A 16493-nucleotide genomic window follows, 5' to 3' on the forward strand; every position below is an offset into this window, starting at 1 on the left:
GGTAAGGCATGCGCAAATCGATTACCTCAACATCCGGCCCTATCCAACATGTGTGTGCTTTCGTTTTCACCATTTCGTTAGAAGATGACTTGTTATCGATACTTGGTACATTTTGCATACATCGGTAAACCATACAGGTTGGTTAAAACATTTAGAAACAAATTACTTGCATTCATTTAAAAAATGATTTTGACTGATTTTCACGTTTTTTCTAAACTAAAGCGAACCGCTTTAGTTTAGAAAAAACGTGAAAATCAGTTACAAAATATCTGAAATACACATGCTAACATTTGCTGTACATGTAATTTTTTCAGTTGTTGTTGTAGAGACGTCTTAATGTCCTCTTCTCACTTGATACGTTACCAGCAGAATAGCCTGCCAGCAACGGACTCCGGTTGCGCAGGGATTAAAACTACTTACATTGTATCAAGTTTTTACACTATATTTTATTGTGTATACTTGTTTATTATTTTTATGTATGGTTTAAATATATATGTATATACCTTTAATGATACTTTAAGGACTAACTAACATTTTTAGTGGTAAGCTGTTTATTACTTATAACTTGTTTTCATGCAATGTTGGAGATTCCCATGGGATTCATTAATGATATAAAAAGGAAGGGCAGACTTTCCTAGGGTGATTCCACTTGTGTTTAACTCAATAAGTGTTTTTGATAACACAGTTTCCTCATGTAGATTGTTCCAGACCTTGATCACTCGATTACTAAAGACATTCTTACTAGTTTAGCATGAAAGGTTTCTTGATTTTTTTATATAATGATCGACCTCTAGTGATACTCATGAGTGGTGTTAATATATAATAGGCCGAAACATCAGTCCGTAGTCTAACTGGTCAATTCCATTAAAAAAATTGTACAGCTCAACCACATCTGCCCTCTCATGTCTATATTCCAGAGATGATAGACCTAATGTTATCAGGCGTTCATGATGGGGCAGTTTCTGTATTTCTGTTACCCTTTAATAGTGGCACTTCGTTGGACATTTTCGATGGCTATTTTGTCCTTGTTTAGAGACGGTGAACATACTTGAGTAGCCTATTCCAGATGGGGACTGATTAGGGACTTGTACAGGGTTGTAAAAAGACCTATGTTCATAAAAAAGAATAGAGTTTGGTATCCTCCGCAAATAATTTGGTTATGCATGTACAGCTGAGAAGTTCGGGCATGTCACTGATGTAAATCAAGAATAGTATACTGGCCAAGGGCACGTCCCTGGGGAACTCCACTTGTGAGTGAGAGACTTGAATATTTTGCTCCGTTGATTGTGACTCGTTGAGTGATATCTTTTAAGAACTCCTTACTCCATGCCAGAATTTTATATAGTAGCAAGCAGTGCGACACTTTGTCAAAAGCTTTGCTGAAGTCGAGGTATATGATGTACACATTGTTCCCATCATCTGATGCCTGTGTCCAGTCTTCAATGACCTCTAGTAGTTGAGTGGTACATGAGCGGACACTTCTGAAACCGTGTTGCAATTGGTGGGGGGTGTAGAGATGGTTCTTGTTCATGTGTTTTAAGATAGCATCAGTCTCGGACTATATGTTGTAGGATCTTACAGGGAACCAACGTTAAACTGACTTTTCTGTAGTTTCCTGAGTCACTTTTAGAGCCTTTCCTTAATATTGGTGAGACATGAGCCTGTTTCCACGAATCTGGTAGGGCTCCTTCTTGAATGGACCTGTTCAAGATGATGGTCAGAGATTCTTTTAGTGATTCTATTGTTTTTGAAATGAAATAGATTGGATGGATGTTATGTGGGCCAGGGCATTTGTTTGGATTGGGTTTCTTAATTGCTGCTTAAACAAGATTTTCTGTCACTGATAGGTCGGTAAGCATCCTTTCGAACGGTCTTTCCTCAAACTCAGGCAAAACTACTTCATTGTCGCCAACAAATACACTAGCAAAGAAAGTCTTCATAACGTTGGCCGTCTCCAAGTCTGAGGTGGTCATTTCTCCTTTATCATTTTTGACTCTGGTGATGGACTTGGCTGTTTTTGTTTTAGTTTGAACATATTTCCAGAACTTAATGTTGTCTGCCAAAAATATTTATTTTGATCTTCTAATTACATGGACGCTTCTATTTCTCTGTCTTGTATTTTCTGAAGTTTTCTGGGGTTTTACAGTGAAGATATTTTTGCCAAAGTTGACCTTTTTTCTTAATAGAGTCTCTTGAAGCTTTGTCGATGTTGATTTTCCTTTCTGAGTGGGATCGGGAGTTATTCCTCACTGGTACATGCTTCTCTATTTCTTTATTGATAATTACAGAAAATTTCTCCCAAGCCTCCTTGACATCTGAACATCTAGCAAGTTCATGAGAATCCATTTGTTTGAGGTCCTCATTGATTTCCTGGTAGTCACCTCTGTAAAAATTATGTTTCATGGTTGCCCGAATTTGTTCTACTCGTGGAATTTGACTGTAGCAGATAAAGTAAAAAGTCAGTACAAGATGATCGCTTTTCCCAAGGTAGCAGTATACAGTAGAAATGGCCCGACTCTGATAAACAAGGCACATGTCGAGGAAATGTAAACACAGCGGATTTACCCTACACAACATATGTATACATGTATATATATTTGTAAACTGCATTACATTTACAATACATATAAAGTACTGAGAAGTGTATAAACCCTTTTTTTCTATGTATGTCACTTGTGTGAAAACCATGTTTACCACATCAAAAATTACCAAAAAATGCCAAAAATTGCTATTTTTAACCCAAAATTTAACCCCCGCAACTAGTAATTTTTTTCCTAAGCTCTGTCTGAAATTAAAGATTACCTACCTGGTTGCAGAATTATCTGGGTGCTAGTAAAGTTGTAAAACTTGATTTTTTTGCAATTTTGCGTCGTACGTGTGCTGTTGTCAAAATTTTACCTCCTGTAAAGCTAGCTTTTCATGTGTACGCACCCTTTCGGATTATGGCCAAAATTTTATTCTCGAACCAAAAAAAACTTCTTTCTTTTTTACAAATGTGAAGCTCATATAGCCCACTTCATCATGCTTATACCAATTTTAGTACAGTTTTATATTTATATTTGTTTTACATATCATTATACAGGGGTTAGCCATTTAGCAAAAATATCACCCATGGCCACAACCCTCTACTGTATACTGCTACCCAAGTCCATTATAATATTTCAAAAGTTCAACCATTCCCTCTTCATTAGAATGGATTAGATCCAATGTTGATTGTAGATTGTGTTTATCCTTCTCTGTATCTAGTAGCTTCTGTGACATGTTGGTACAATAAGTTGTCCCTAATACACTCTAAAAAGAGTGTTGCCGGATGTGACTCAAAAAACGCTGATTGTGTAATATGGTTCTAGTTTATCTATAGTTAAAGTCCCCTAAGATTAGTATATGTTAGACTGGTTGGTGACATAGGTTTTCGAAGACTTGGTGAAGGTGCACGTGCATGTGGTTGTTATTTTCTGTCGAGCTGTTTGGGCTTCTGTAGATACAGTAGATATAGCAAGTTTGTCCCTATCCTTTAGGTTTAGTGTAGTTCTTCAAAGGGTCCTGTTTGCTGTAGGGAGTCGCAATCAATAGTGGCGGTTACATTTATGATCACACTTCTTTTCCTATGTTGTCCCATAATTTGATTGTAGTTTTCTGTCGTCTACTGGGGTTTGGTACATTTTTGGTAGAATTTCTGTTAGACATATCACATCGGGACAGCTTTAATTTTCTAGAGTTCAAGTTCCAATTTCTTTGTTTTGGTTAGACTGTGTCTACATTAGAATAGTACTGCTACGGGTCACAAAATAATTGCATACATGTTTAAGTGCGCTGTAACCTATATCAGTACAGCATGTGTATTTTCTCAATGATGTTTTTAAAGTCTTCAATTTGCTTGGTACAGCCTGTAAAAATATCAAGACATACCAGTCCCCATCTGAGCCAGTCACACGATTTTGTTAAGCAGACCATGAGGGAATGTTGCATATAAAATGAAATATTTTTTTTAACCCACCATCATCAGATGGCAGGCTATTCAAATCATCCTGCGTCCGTGGTTCGTCTGTCGTCCCTCATTAAACAACTCTTGTTATCGCTATTTCTCATTAAGTACTGGAGAAATCTTTCTCAAGTAACCTTGTATACATCTATGGTGGTACTAGATGCAGCCCAGCTCCATCATCAGGTGGGTTCCTTCTTCATTGGTCTTATCGGTGCTTCCACGACAGCCTCCGGAAGGTGCGTCGGCTGAGGTGATCAGTCACAACCTGGAAATGGTCAGCCTTATCATCATGTTTTGCAGGTGGTCTAGCTCCAGTGAACACAGATAACACTATCCATAACATTAACCTGCAATGTTAAGTAAATTCATTGCCACTGCTACACACATCACTAACTTGCCCTCTTCCACTCTCTGTCTCGAACCTTCCAAAGCCACAGGGACAATGTTTCTGCTTTCTTACCTGTTTTTCCACATACCCGTTTTCTCTCCTGACCCGTTACACCAAGAGTAACCACTGCTCTCTATAACGTCGAGTGCCCCACAAACCCTCTGCAGCCGGTCTGCTCCATGGGCATGCAGCTCTTCTTGTGACACCTGCTGACCAAATATTCATATTTAGCCAATTCTTCTTTTCATGAACTGACCCTCAATCCTTTTGTCCCATGGTACAAATTGTACATTCAGCTCACGGAGAATCGCTTCCTGCTTCGTTTTCTGTGACCATATGGCAATGTCAGAATGCTGAATTGTGACAGCGATCTCTGCCAGAAACACGATCTCCCTTTCAGATCTACCGTCATCTGCCAGTCTGCTGCTGTACTAAACACCCCTCTAGCTTGATCTACACTTTTTTGTGCTGTCCTTCCTTGATGAAACTCAGGAATCTTACACTGGATGTTGTTGTTCTCTTTCATTTGCTTTCTCTTTCAAGAGAATCTGCGACGATTGCCAGGACATTAATTTGTCATATATGCCTCTAAGTGTATCGACTGTCTCCCAAAGCCACTGGACAAGATGAAAGCACATGTTCGAGATCACTGATTCTTCCAAAAAGTTTGCATGTTGGTTCATCAGTATAAGTCCCCATGTCCGCAGATTCGTTGGGCTGGGTAAGACATCATACACAGCACTCAACAGAAACCTTATCCTCGCTGTTTCCATGGACCAGATGTCTTGTTAGCAATCTTGAAGTTTGAGAGATTAAGTTTGTTAGTGTTATTTCTGAGTGAGGAACAGGAGGGATGTCTCAAATTTGAAGGTTCCCCATGGTTCCTAGTTATGCATATCACATTTTGAGACTGATTGGAAAACCAAGAAGGGCTGATAAGCAGCCATCTTGAATTAAGATAGTTAAAGTTTGTTAGTGGAAAATAGAGGAAAATACTGTAAGCACTATTTTTCAGAAAGTACAGGAGGGATCTTTCTCAATTTTCACATGAAGGTTTATTCCAATGGTCCCTACTTTAATATTGATTTTTGGGACTGTTAGGAAAAAACAGGGCAGCCATCTCGAATTTGGCAGTTCAATTTTGTTCATAATCAAGTGCTATTTTATATGTATGTTCCCTTTGGTCCCCTTCTTAAAAATACCCCTGACCCTTATGAGAATTCATCTATCATTGACAGCACTTTTAATCGTATAGTTTTTATCACTTTGCATATATAGTTATGCAATTCTTATACAACAACATTTATCATAGTGGCAAATGACATTACAAGGTTTAAGTTACAAAATTAGGGAGAGGGCTTAATTGCAGGCACCCACCCTGTTCCCAGGACATTAACAAAAGTGGGGAGGGGGCTTATTTGCGAGAGGGGGCTTATTTGCGGTAAAATACGGTAATATACAAGATTCCTGTTTAGGATCTCAGACATGGGACTGGGTAATACCTAAGGAAAATGAAGGGCAAATTAAAGACGGTAAAAGATCATCTTTTGTAGATCTGATAAAGATACTTCAGTGGTGGGCACCTGCAAGATCCCTCGAGGATCTTTTGCTATTTTATCATTAATATGTTTTGATGTTAATTATGGCTTTCCTTTCTGTCATGTAGGGGATTGCAGATTCAGGGAAATTGTGGTCCCGTCTCGGATAAAACAGTTCAGAATGTTTTACAGGTTAGTAAAGCCGTAGTCAGATGGGCATCGGTTTAAAATCGATAATCGGTCATCGGTTTGTTATCTGAAGTAGTAAACCGATCGATGATCGATTGCATAATCAGTTTATTATGTTTTTTGGACTAAATACCCCAAAAAAATGAGAACACTACTATTACATCAATAGACAGAGTTGTTCATTATACATGTGGTTTCATTCTTTTATAATGAATGGATATCAAGCTACTTTTATGCATTATTATTAATCATATAGTATAAATGATAACAATATATATGACTTTTAAAGCATACTTTACATGGAAGACGTTTAAATACTTTGATTTCAATGATGAACCGATTATATCAATTATGGAATTTGTAATCCATAATCGGAATCGGAAAGGGTAAACAGATCAATTTTCGATTATAATCGATCACCAGCCCATCACTAAGTAAAGGATAGTTAATACAATTGTTAAAGTAAACTCCAATTTAAGTTTAATAAATAAACATGCAGCATCTAGAAAGTCAATAGGATTGAGCTGCAGTTAATTTCAAGAAATGGTTGAGTTTGAGAACTTAAGCTTCTTGCACATATATCATACAATAATGACTACCTCATACCTCTATATATCATACAATAATGACTACCTCGTACCTCTATATATCATACAATAATGACTACCTCGTACCTCTATATATCATTACCAGAATAATGACTCCCTCATACCTCTATATATCATAAACAGAATAATGACTACCTCGTACCTCTATATATCACGAACAGAATAATGACTACCTCGTACCTCTATATACCATACAATAATAACTACCTGGTACCTCTATATATCATAAACAGAATAATGACTGCCTCGTACCTCTATATATCATTACCAGAATCATGACTACCTCGTACCTCTATATATCATTTCCAGAATAATGACTACCTCGTACCTCTATGTATCATAATCAGAATAATGACTACCAGGTACCTATATATTTATCATAAACAGAATAATGACTACCAACTGGTACCTATATATATATATATATATCATAAACAGAATAATGACTACCTTGTACCTCTATATATCATAAACAGAATAATGACTACCTCGTACCTCTATATATCATAAACAGAATAATGACTACCTCGTATCTCTATATATCATGAACAGAATAATGACTACCTCGTACCTCTATATATCATACAATAATAACTACCTGGTACCTCTATATATCATACAATAATGACTACCTCGTACCTCTATAAAACATGGACAGAATAATGACTACCAGGTATCTATATATTTATCATAAACAGAAGAATGGCTACCAACTGGTACCTATATATATATATATATATATCATAAACAGAACAATGACCATCTGGTACCTCTATATATCACACAATAATGACTACCTCGTACCTCTATATATCATAAACAGAATAATGACTACCTCGTACCTCTATGTATCATAATCAGAATAATGACTACCAGGTACCTATATATTTATCATAAACAGAATAATGACTACCAACTGGTACCTATATATATATATATATATCATAAACAGAATAATGACCATCTGGTACCTCTAAATATCACAAGTAGGGATACTTATGTGTGATTTCTTGTTGTAATGTATAATGTTTCTTCCTTTAACAGAAAAACTTGAGAACTGTATTGCAGCAACCATCTCTGAAGACATCTATTGGTAGCCGCACAGACAAAGGCGTGAATGCTCTGTCTTGCTGTCTCCACTTCAATCTACCTTTGGGGTACACGTTTTATATCATTTCAACCAATTAGCGGCTATATATAGTGAGTCAAATTCTTCGGGAGAACTTTACTTCAATATGCAGAATACTAATTCTATAGTCAAATTTCATGGAACTTTCTGAAAGCCAAGATCACATGTAAACAAGATGATAATTGACTTGCATCAATCAGGGCTGTCTGTGCTGTAGTAAATATGGTATGCTTGGATGTACAACAAGAAGACACTAGCTAGTCAGCATTATTTTTAGGGAAAAAAGAGGAACAACATGATAATCTGCTAAAGTTGTTTTAATGATTTTATACGTTAGATTTGCTGATGAACTATAATTCCTAATGTTATGATATAATGTAATCAACAAGTTTGTTGTGTCAACATTGATATTGTTTACTTACCTCATTCAACCCTTGAAATTTCATAATGAACTATTCCAACCTTTGAACTGGAAGAGTTCAAATGTGTCCTCAGGGGTGAATGAGTTATAAGTCATTCAAATTGTCTGGTTGTTTATATATGTTCACTTCAAGGTAAAATGAAATAGTTTATGTTTATGCCTTATTACAGGTCCACCTTGGAAAATGGAAAAATTGTCCAGCCTCCTAATTTGGAAAAGCTTGCCAAGAACGTGAACGTCAGACTTCAACTTTATCAGGAATCAGTTCGGTGAGACTGCTACAAGTACTCTGTTTGCACACCAAGGTTGATTTAACTTCATTGGTAAATTAAAGTTGAATGAATAGAAATGTAAATACAGTAAAACCCCACTTCCTCAAACTCGGTTTACTTGACTACCCCTCATTCGTTAAACAGTTTGTATGGCCCTGACCGAGTGCGTTACATATTCTTTGTAAAGTAACTCCGGATTAGTCGAAACCATTATTCCTCGAATACCCTGTATTCCTCGAACAAAAATTTGGCCCCGCCTCTTCATGGTCATTAATCACTGGTAAAACACTGGCTTATAATAATCGTGGTAACTAAGGAGCTCGTTCCTCTTTTGACCAAGTATATGCTCGATCGTCAGTTAGTCCTAAGTATGGACACTGATCTTCCATATTATCAATTGTAACTTTTATGAAATGTAAAATGTATCTATTCAACTCATTTTGCATAGAAACAATTGGTATGAATCACATCTTGCAATGCATTTTGCTGAATTGTATTTGTTCCAGATTTGAAAACAATTTGAATGTTAAAACCTCAGGACCTATACACTTGCAATCCTAAACCTTATCAGGGACTGAGGGGCAGGGCCACAAGGGGTCACAAATGAGGGGCAGAGCCATAAGGGGTAACAAATCAGCACCGGCTAAGGCAGCTCCTGTTGATTCCTCAAAACTTTCATTGATTGATATATTGTTTTGTTTATGAATTGTACAATAGCACTTTAGAGAAGCATATTCCAGTTACAATATATGTAGATAGGGTTTATATTAAATGTTGGAATATATATATATATTTAATTTTTTTTTGAAATGTTTGCTCGCCTAACGAAGTCGTCATACGCATGGATATCCAGAGAAAGTGTTTTTCTCCTACCCACACAACTCCAACAACCCAGGTGGACTATAAATTGGTCTTGGGTGGATGTTGTGGTATCTGTGCTGTAGCATTCAAGTGATGTGGCACTATAAATTATGCCGTTGGAAGCACAGTCTTGCTACAAACAGAACAAATTATAACTCCAGCACACATGCAGGCATACACACATATGGAGATATTAGCCAGGTGGCATATGACTAGTAGTTAGATAAGGCAGCTCCTGCGAATTGTTTTGATTAATGTATGTGCTAAATGTAGAGTGGCTTATGTTAACTAGATAGAGCGCTATATCAAATGCTGTATATTATTATCTGTTATGTATCTTTGATCTTGCACAGGGTGTTGAAAATCCAGCAAGTTCCCAGTACATTCCACTGCCGTTTTCAGGCACTGTGCAGACATTATGTATACCGTCTGGCAATTGGACGTAAAGATAATAATGATTCCTACAACCAGGCGTTTGTGGAAAGTGCAGAAATGCAATGGGTCCGGTAAGTCAGTATACCCTGAAGGCACATTTGAATTCTTCCAATTCAAAGGTTGGAATAGTTTATTATGAAATTTCAGGGGTGAATGAGTTAAATAACTCGATTTTAATAGTGGTCAAAATATAATTTTTATTTTACTATTAAAATGCAGATTTTAAAACCGGTATGTAATTGAGACAGATTTGCTTGTATTTTATATGTTTGTAATAATAATAATTTTTTAATGTCTCTTATTCTAATATTGCATCAAACCCTGATAGTGTTAAACAACAAAGCTATTATTTTGTCCCCCCAAACAGGTGTTGGTCTGACTTCAATATATAAACCCCTAAAATTCTCAATTTGTATTTGTTATAATCCTCTCATTGTTTTGTTTTGTAGGGATTCCATGTTTGACACAGGCAAATTTATTAAGGCTGCCGAGATGTTCTCTGGAAAGAACCAGTTCTTTTTATATAAAAAATCTGATAAAAAAATTAGCCGTGTCGGTCCAACAGAGCGATCAGTTATAGTGCACATACGCCGTGGGAACTCACTGTCTAATGAATACTGTGGAGGAAGTGCAGAGTTCTGGGATGTTCACATAGCAAGCTGTGCTTTCATGAGAAAACAGGTAATTTTATTAGAAAAGCTGGTTCTGTCATGGTACGCACTATAATAAAAATGTGGTATATATATATATATATATGTATAAATTGGGGGCCGCGGTGACCAAGTGGTAAAGGCCTTTGACATTCTGCTTTCACTAGCCCTCCACCACTGGGTCGTGGGTTCGAGACCTACATTGGGCAGTCGCTGGCAGGTACTGGCCGTAGGTCAGTGTTTTTTCTCCGGTAACTGCGGCTTTCCTCCACCACCAAAATCTGGCACGTCTTGAAATGACCATGCATATATAGCTGTTAAAAGGACATAAAACACGAACAAACCAAATATATAGTATATAGATTATGTATTCAGATTCAGATATATGTTCATCATCTAATCACTTATGTAATTATAATATAAGCTTTATTTATTTGACAACAATTATGAAACACATAATTTCGTCTTATATTAACTACTCTTGTTGGCTTGTGGGGGTCTTAATGCGGACGGAAACCAGAATATCCGGAAAAAAACTCCTGTGGTCAGCCAGGAGATCCCATATATTGTCATGTCTGATTGAGGAATCGAACCCAGCGGCTTTTGAGAGGCAAGTGCGTTTTCCACTGCACCACCTGAACACCTTTATGTTAGCTCATTGTCATCAGATGGTGAGCTGTTCAAATAGACCTTCACCCCTTATTCATTGTCCATCATCCTTTCGTCAACTGTCTGTCATCCTTCATTAAACTATCCTTGTCAATGGGATTTCTACAAATTTTAGAACTCTTACATATTTTATATGTAGGTTCCCCTAGATCTGTAGTTGTGCAATTTTTGTTTCATTTTTGGTTTGATTAGAGGAGCAAAATCATGCTGCCACAGGCAATCTTAGATTTTAAAAGCTTACTTTCTTACCTGGAGTTCTCAATAAGTACTCTACAGATTTAAAGGCCACATGGGGTTACAGTTCCTAAAACCTTTAAACAATGTATTCAGCATATCTAAGAGGCATGGAGGTTGGTATTTGGCCTGTAGCAAAACTGGGTTGAAGAGCTATCATGTTTGTTCAATAAATGACCTTGAACAGCTTTCAGTAGGTCAAAGGGGTCAAATGTCATAAAAACGTCAAGTGACTTCTGCTAAATAACCAATTAATAAGCCTTAGTATACCTATATGGCTTAAAGTTATTTAGCTCAATCTAAGTGAAATCATTGCTCTTTGATTGGTTGGTTTAGTGTGAATAACATAAAATCGTATTTGTCATAGTTAAAAGAAATTCAATTTTATTTGCACTGTAAAATTGCATGAAATTGAATTAAATTGCATATTGGGGGCCAAGTGGTTAAGGTATCAGCATTCTTCTACCACTAGCCCTCCACCACTGGGTTGTGGGTTCGAGACCTACGTGGGGCAGTCGCCAGGTACTGGTCGCAGGTCGGTGATATTTCTCCGGGAACTCCAGTTTTCCTCCACCACCAAAACCTGGCACATCCTTAAATGACCATAGCTGTTAGTTAATAAATAGATAAATGAATAAATATACAACATTTGATATAGCGCCCTATCTAGCTAAAATAAGCCACTCTATAGCGCTTTACAGTACATAGATATACAATGTTATACAGTCAATACAATTAACATATATATTAATCAATACAATTTTTGAGGAATTCGCAGGAGCTGCCTTATCAGGCGCTAACTACTAGTCCTTTGCCACCTGGCTAATATCTCCCTATGTGTGTATGCCTGTGTGTGTGCTGGAGATGTATTGTGTTCTGTTTGTAGTGGGACCGTGCTTCCAAACGGTATCATTTATAGTGCCACATCAATTGAATGCTACAGCAAAGATACCGCTACACCCACCTCAGACCATTTTATACTACACCTGGGTTGTTGGAGTTGTGTGGGCAGGAGAAAAAACTTTCTCTAATATTCCATGCATACGGCGACTTCGGGGATCGAACCCCGGCCGCCTGCTTGGAAGGCCGGAGTGTTAACCACTCGACCAATCCGCCCATGATAGGAGCATAATAGGACGTAAAACACAAATAAACCAAATAAATTGCATAATTTTAATATGATGAAATCAGAATTGTGAAACTTAACAATTAGCAGCTACTGATGTTACCATAATGTTTCATTTGATACTGGATGATCCTTGATGTTATAGGTGCGGGAAATGGTAGGTGATATGATTAATGTTGGAAAAGGAACTAGAAGTCTGGAAGACTTGACAGACAGGCTGAATGGCAAGGGGGAAAGGGACCCAACGTGTTCAGCAGGTGCATGTGCACTCTTTCTGAAGTCAATTGTGTACAATGCAAAAGGTATTATGTGTTAATGATAATTTATGATATATGGAAATCGAACGATATTGTATATACATGGATGGCCCTTCTTCTTGGTCCTATCATAGCATTAACTCATTCACCCTTGAAATTTCATAATGAACTATGCCAACCTTTGAATTGGATGAGTTCAAATGTGTCTTAAGGGGTGAATGAGTTAAAAGCTTTTGTTAGCTAACCACTCTGAATTCTTAATATTGAAATTTGTTCTGTTTAACTGCGTTTCATTTTAAATCTCATCAACTGTCTTACCTGTGAACCTTCTAAAGATCGGTTTCCGCTGGGTTGTTGTTTTCTGGTAATATTTGATTACTGATGTATGCCTTAAGCATTATAGTTGTTTTTCAACAACGTTCTGAACTGTTTGTTCAAAATACGTCCAGCAAAGGAAATCAACATACAGAGAGTATGAGCAGCTTGTTTGCAAAATTACAAAGACATAAATGATTTGACAATAAAATTCTAATTTGAATACTCATATTGAAGTAGCTGCCTTATAATTTGAATTATAAGCATACATTTAATAACAGTTTAGTTCACCGGGCACAATTGATCCCCTATTTCTCCCACCCTTCACAGGTGTGTCTCCCATTTTAGCCGGGAAAGATCAGCTTGTCACCCCCTAGGGGAGATAGCCTTGTGCCGATTAGCACGTGTTTGATTGTGACGTCATTAAAATGCATCCTCGGTAATTGTGACGTCATCAAAAGTGAATGACGATATGCATACCCCAAATGTGTTTTTGTTTACAAACATGGCAGACTGTCGGTGGAGCTGTGACTGAAATAATAGGATGAGAGAAAAATAATCATCCCCTACCTTGAGGGTGTAACAGAGAAATCTCCAACCCTCGGGTTACACAACAAAAAAACATCACCCCTCGGGTTGGAGATTTCTCTGTCACACCCCCAAGGTGGGGGGTAAGATTCTATTAATCAATACCTGAAGCCCTGTGAGTAGTAACTGGACATCATCTATCCTCAAGATCTAGTTAACAACTGCAGAATATATATTAACAGTATATATGTTTTTCTTTTGCCAGTCCTTGATTTCAAAGAGGATCAAACAGACCAGCTATTGAAAGAATCACGTGTTTTTGAGGGCCCACATTTCAAGAAGCATCAGACTGGTACTGAATATAGAACAATGTCAAAACAAACAATAAATTCAGATGAATGCAAGGACAGTAAAGGGAGCAAGCAATACCGAGATAAACACGATGATATTTTATATCAGGACGACGTTCAGCGAAATGATCATCAGCAAACTTCAAGAACTTATGACAGTGTGTTTATTAAATTGGTAAGGTCAGTGATGAAAATGTTTGAAAACAAGTCTCAATAAACTTTCAAGGAAGTATTTGTAGAGTTGACTTTGTTGTGTATATCACCAGCAATAATTACTTCTAATTAGGTTTTACACAGTAAAAACAATTAAAAAAAATGCTCAAGACTTCTTTTTGTCACCAGTTACATGTACCTCTGTCTACATGTATTATTGTTGATGTCATGGAAACTTGTCGCAATCTTGGTAAGGTCATGAAGTGAGAACCCTACATTTTTTATTAGCTCACCTGCCCAAAGGAAAAATGAGATTATGCTGTGGCGCGGCATCCGTTCACAAACTTTTCCTTCAAAACTACTTCTAGTCCTGAACAACTTACCAGGTAGTGGATTTTAACTAAAGTTCTTCCGTAGTATCCTCAGCCAAAGGGGACTCAATTTTGTATAAACGGAGGGAGTAGTTCCCTGGGCGCAGAACCCTAATAGGGGAAATTGAGTTAAATTTTTAAGATTCTTCTTCTGTACAAATGGAGGGATTTTTACCAATTTTTGTCTAGAACATCTGTTGGCAAAGGGAATTCAATTTTGTATAATTTTGGATATTAAGAGATGAACTCAATCATGATATTAATATTGACCCTTGGGTCTGGCCCCATCCCTAGGGACTTGCGTTTTGGGCCAGAACTTTGAAATTGTTGAGATCCCCATCCCATAAACATTTGTAAATTTGATAGGCATAAAGAGATAAACACAGTCATATTTAATAATTGACCATGGGTCTGATTCCACCCCTAGGGACTTAATTTCTGACTAATAACTTTGAAACGGTTTAGATTTCTACCCCATAACCATATACATTTGATAGGCTTAGAGAGATAAAAACAGTCATGATAATATAACTGTCAGATGGGTCTGCCCCACCCCCTTGGTACTTCATTCCTGAGCCATAACTTTTAAACGGTTGGCATCCCCACCCTATAACCATATATATCATTGCTGGGCATCACAAGACAAGCAAAATCATGATATTGACTCTTGGGTCTGGCCCCACCCCTGGGGACTTATTTATTGGGCCATAACTTTGAAATGGTTGAGATTCCCATCCCATAACCATCTGTAAATTTGATAGGCATGAAGAAGTAAACACAGACAAACATAATAATGATATTAGTTTTGACAATTGTGGGGCTCAAGGGACTTTATTGCTGGGCCATAACTTTGAGATGGTTGAGGTCCAGAACCCATAGCCATTTAGCCATATGCATATCCATATGAATGCCAGTGCAGACTTAATATCTGCATATATTTCATTTTGATCTTCAAGCAACTTGATCAGAATACAAGACTGCATGCAATTAGAAAACACTCTTGATATACATCAATTACTATATATATATTATACCAGTTAATAGTGCCAACAACAACCTCACTTGAAAGGACAAGGTCAAACACAGAAATATTAAGTTCTTCTGACATACAAGCTATATATATAGACGGTATGTGGAAAACCTGTATGTGTCTATAACATTTTTAAGTAAAATGTATTGATGCATCATAAAAAGAAAATTATTAGTCAATTATTTGACACTGGGTTATAATGACATCACACAAACCTGCACACCATTTTGAATGGGTTTCTCAATGCAAAAATTCTTTATGCTTGAAATGCCTTTATAGATACCCTTTGTCCAAAGATAAATGCAAATATATCGGAAGGACAGAAAATGTAGTACCACTCAAGGTCCATTTCAAAGCAAATAATACCACTTAAGAACAGTATTACTCTGAGTATTACATAAGGCCTGCTTGTGGGTCCGTCCGTCAACACTTTCGTTTCCGAAGATTATCTCTGGACTCCAAAAGGCCAAAATTTCTAAAACTTCACATAGTGATACACTGTGATCTGTCGATGTGCAAAGGGCCGAGAGTTTCACAATTGTATCAGGTCAAAGTCAAGGTTGATGTTACTAAAAATAGAAAAGTGGGACTATACTGTCAAAAATACATTGTATGACCCTCAAAAGGACAGTTTTTAGTACACAGTTTGTTATGACATTATGAAGCAACTTACAACTTACGAAAGAACAAGGTCAAAAGGTAAGGCAAATTTTCTAAATCTTAACTGGTAAACATTTAAGCAATGAATGTTATAGCACATGTTGCTATACATGGTCCTATAACACACATTGCTATTGATGACAAACCGAATAAAGCCCTACCGGCAATAGAAATATGCTAAAATATATTTATATTAACATTTTGATAGAGCAATTATGTTTTATTTAGTTATTTCGAGAAGTTTTTAAACAGCAAATCAAGTGTTGACAACAATAAAATTGATAACGTCACAATAGAGTTTGATGACGTTACAATAGCAAATGT

The 16493-nt window shown here is 36.9% G+C and overlaps 1 protein-coding gene across 2 annotated transcripts; it reads left to right on the plus strand.

Moving 5' to 3' along the window:
• Positions 1-38: 38 nt before the first annotated feature.
• On the plus strand, positions 39-14279 carry LOC110458883 (tRNA pseudouridine synthase-like 1). Of its 2 annotated transcripts, XM_021510839.1 has the most exons (8): positions 39-137; positions 6040-6103; positions 7753-7865; positions 8429-8527; positions 9745-9897; positions 10276-10507; positions 12651-12807; positions 13871-14279. In XM_021510839.1, the coding sequence occupies exons 1-8, from the start codon at positions 85-87 to the stop codon at positions 14170-14172; spliced, it is 1173 nt and encodes a 390-aa protein (XP_021366514.1). In that variant the 5' UTR covers positions 39-84; the 3' UTR covers positions 14173-14279. The 2 variants fall into 2 exon arrangements, with proteins under 2 accessions (XP_021366514.1, XP_021366515.1); XM_021510840.1 differs by lacking the exon at positions 12651-12807 and having other exon boundaries at positions 13871-13995.
• The last annotated feature ends 2214 nt before the right edge of the window (positions 14280-16493 follow it).

The sequence above is a fragment of the Mizuhopecten yessoensis genome, unplaced genomic scaffold, assembly GCF_002113885.1.
Source record: "Mizuhopecten yessoensis strain PY_sf001 unplaced genomic scaffold, ASM211388v2 scaffold9847, whole genome shotgun sequence".
Taxonomy (NCBI): Eukaryota; Metazoa; Mollusca; class Bivalvia; order Pectinida; family Pectinidae; genus Mizuhopecten; species Mizuhopecten yessoensis.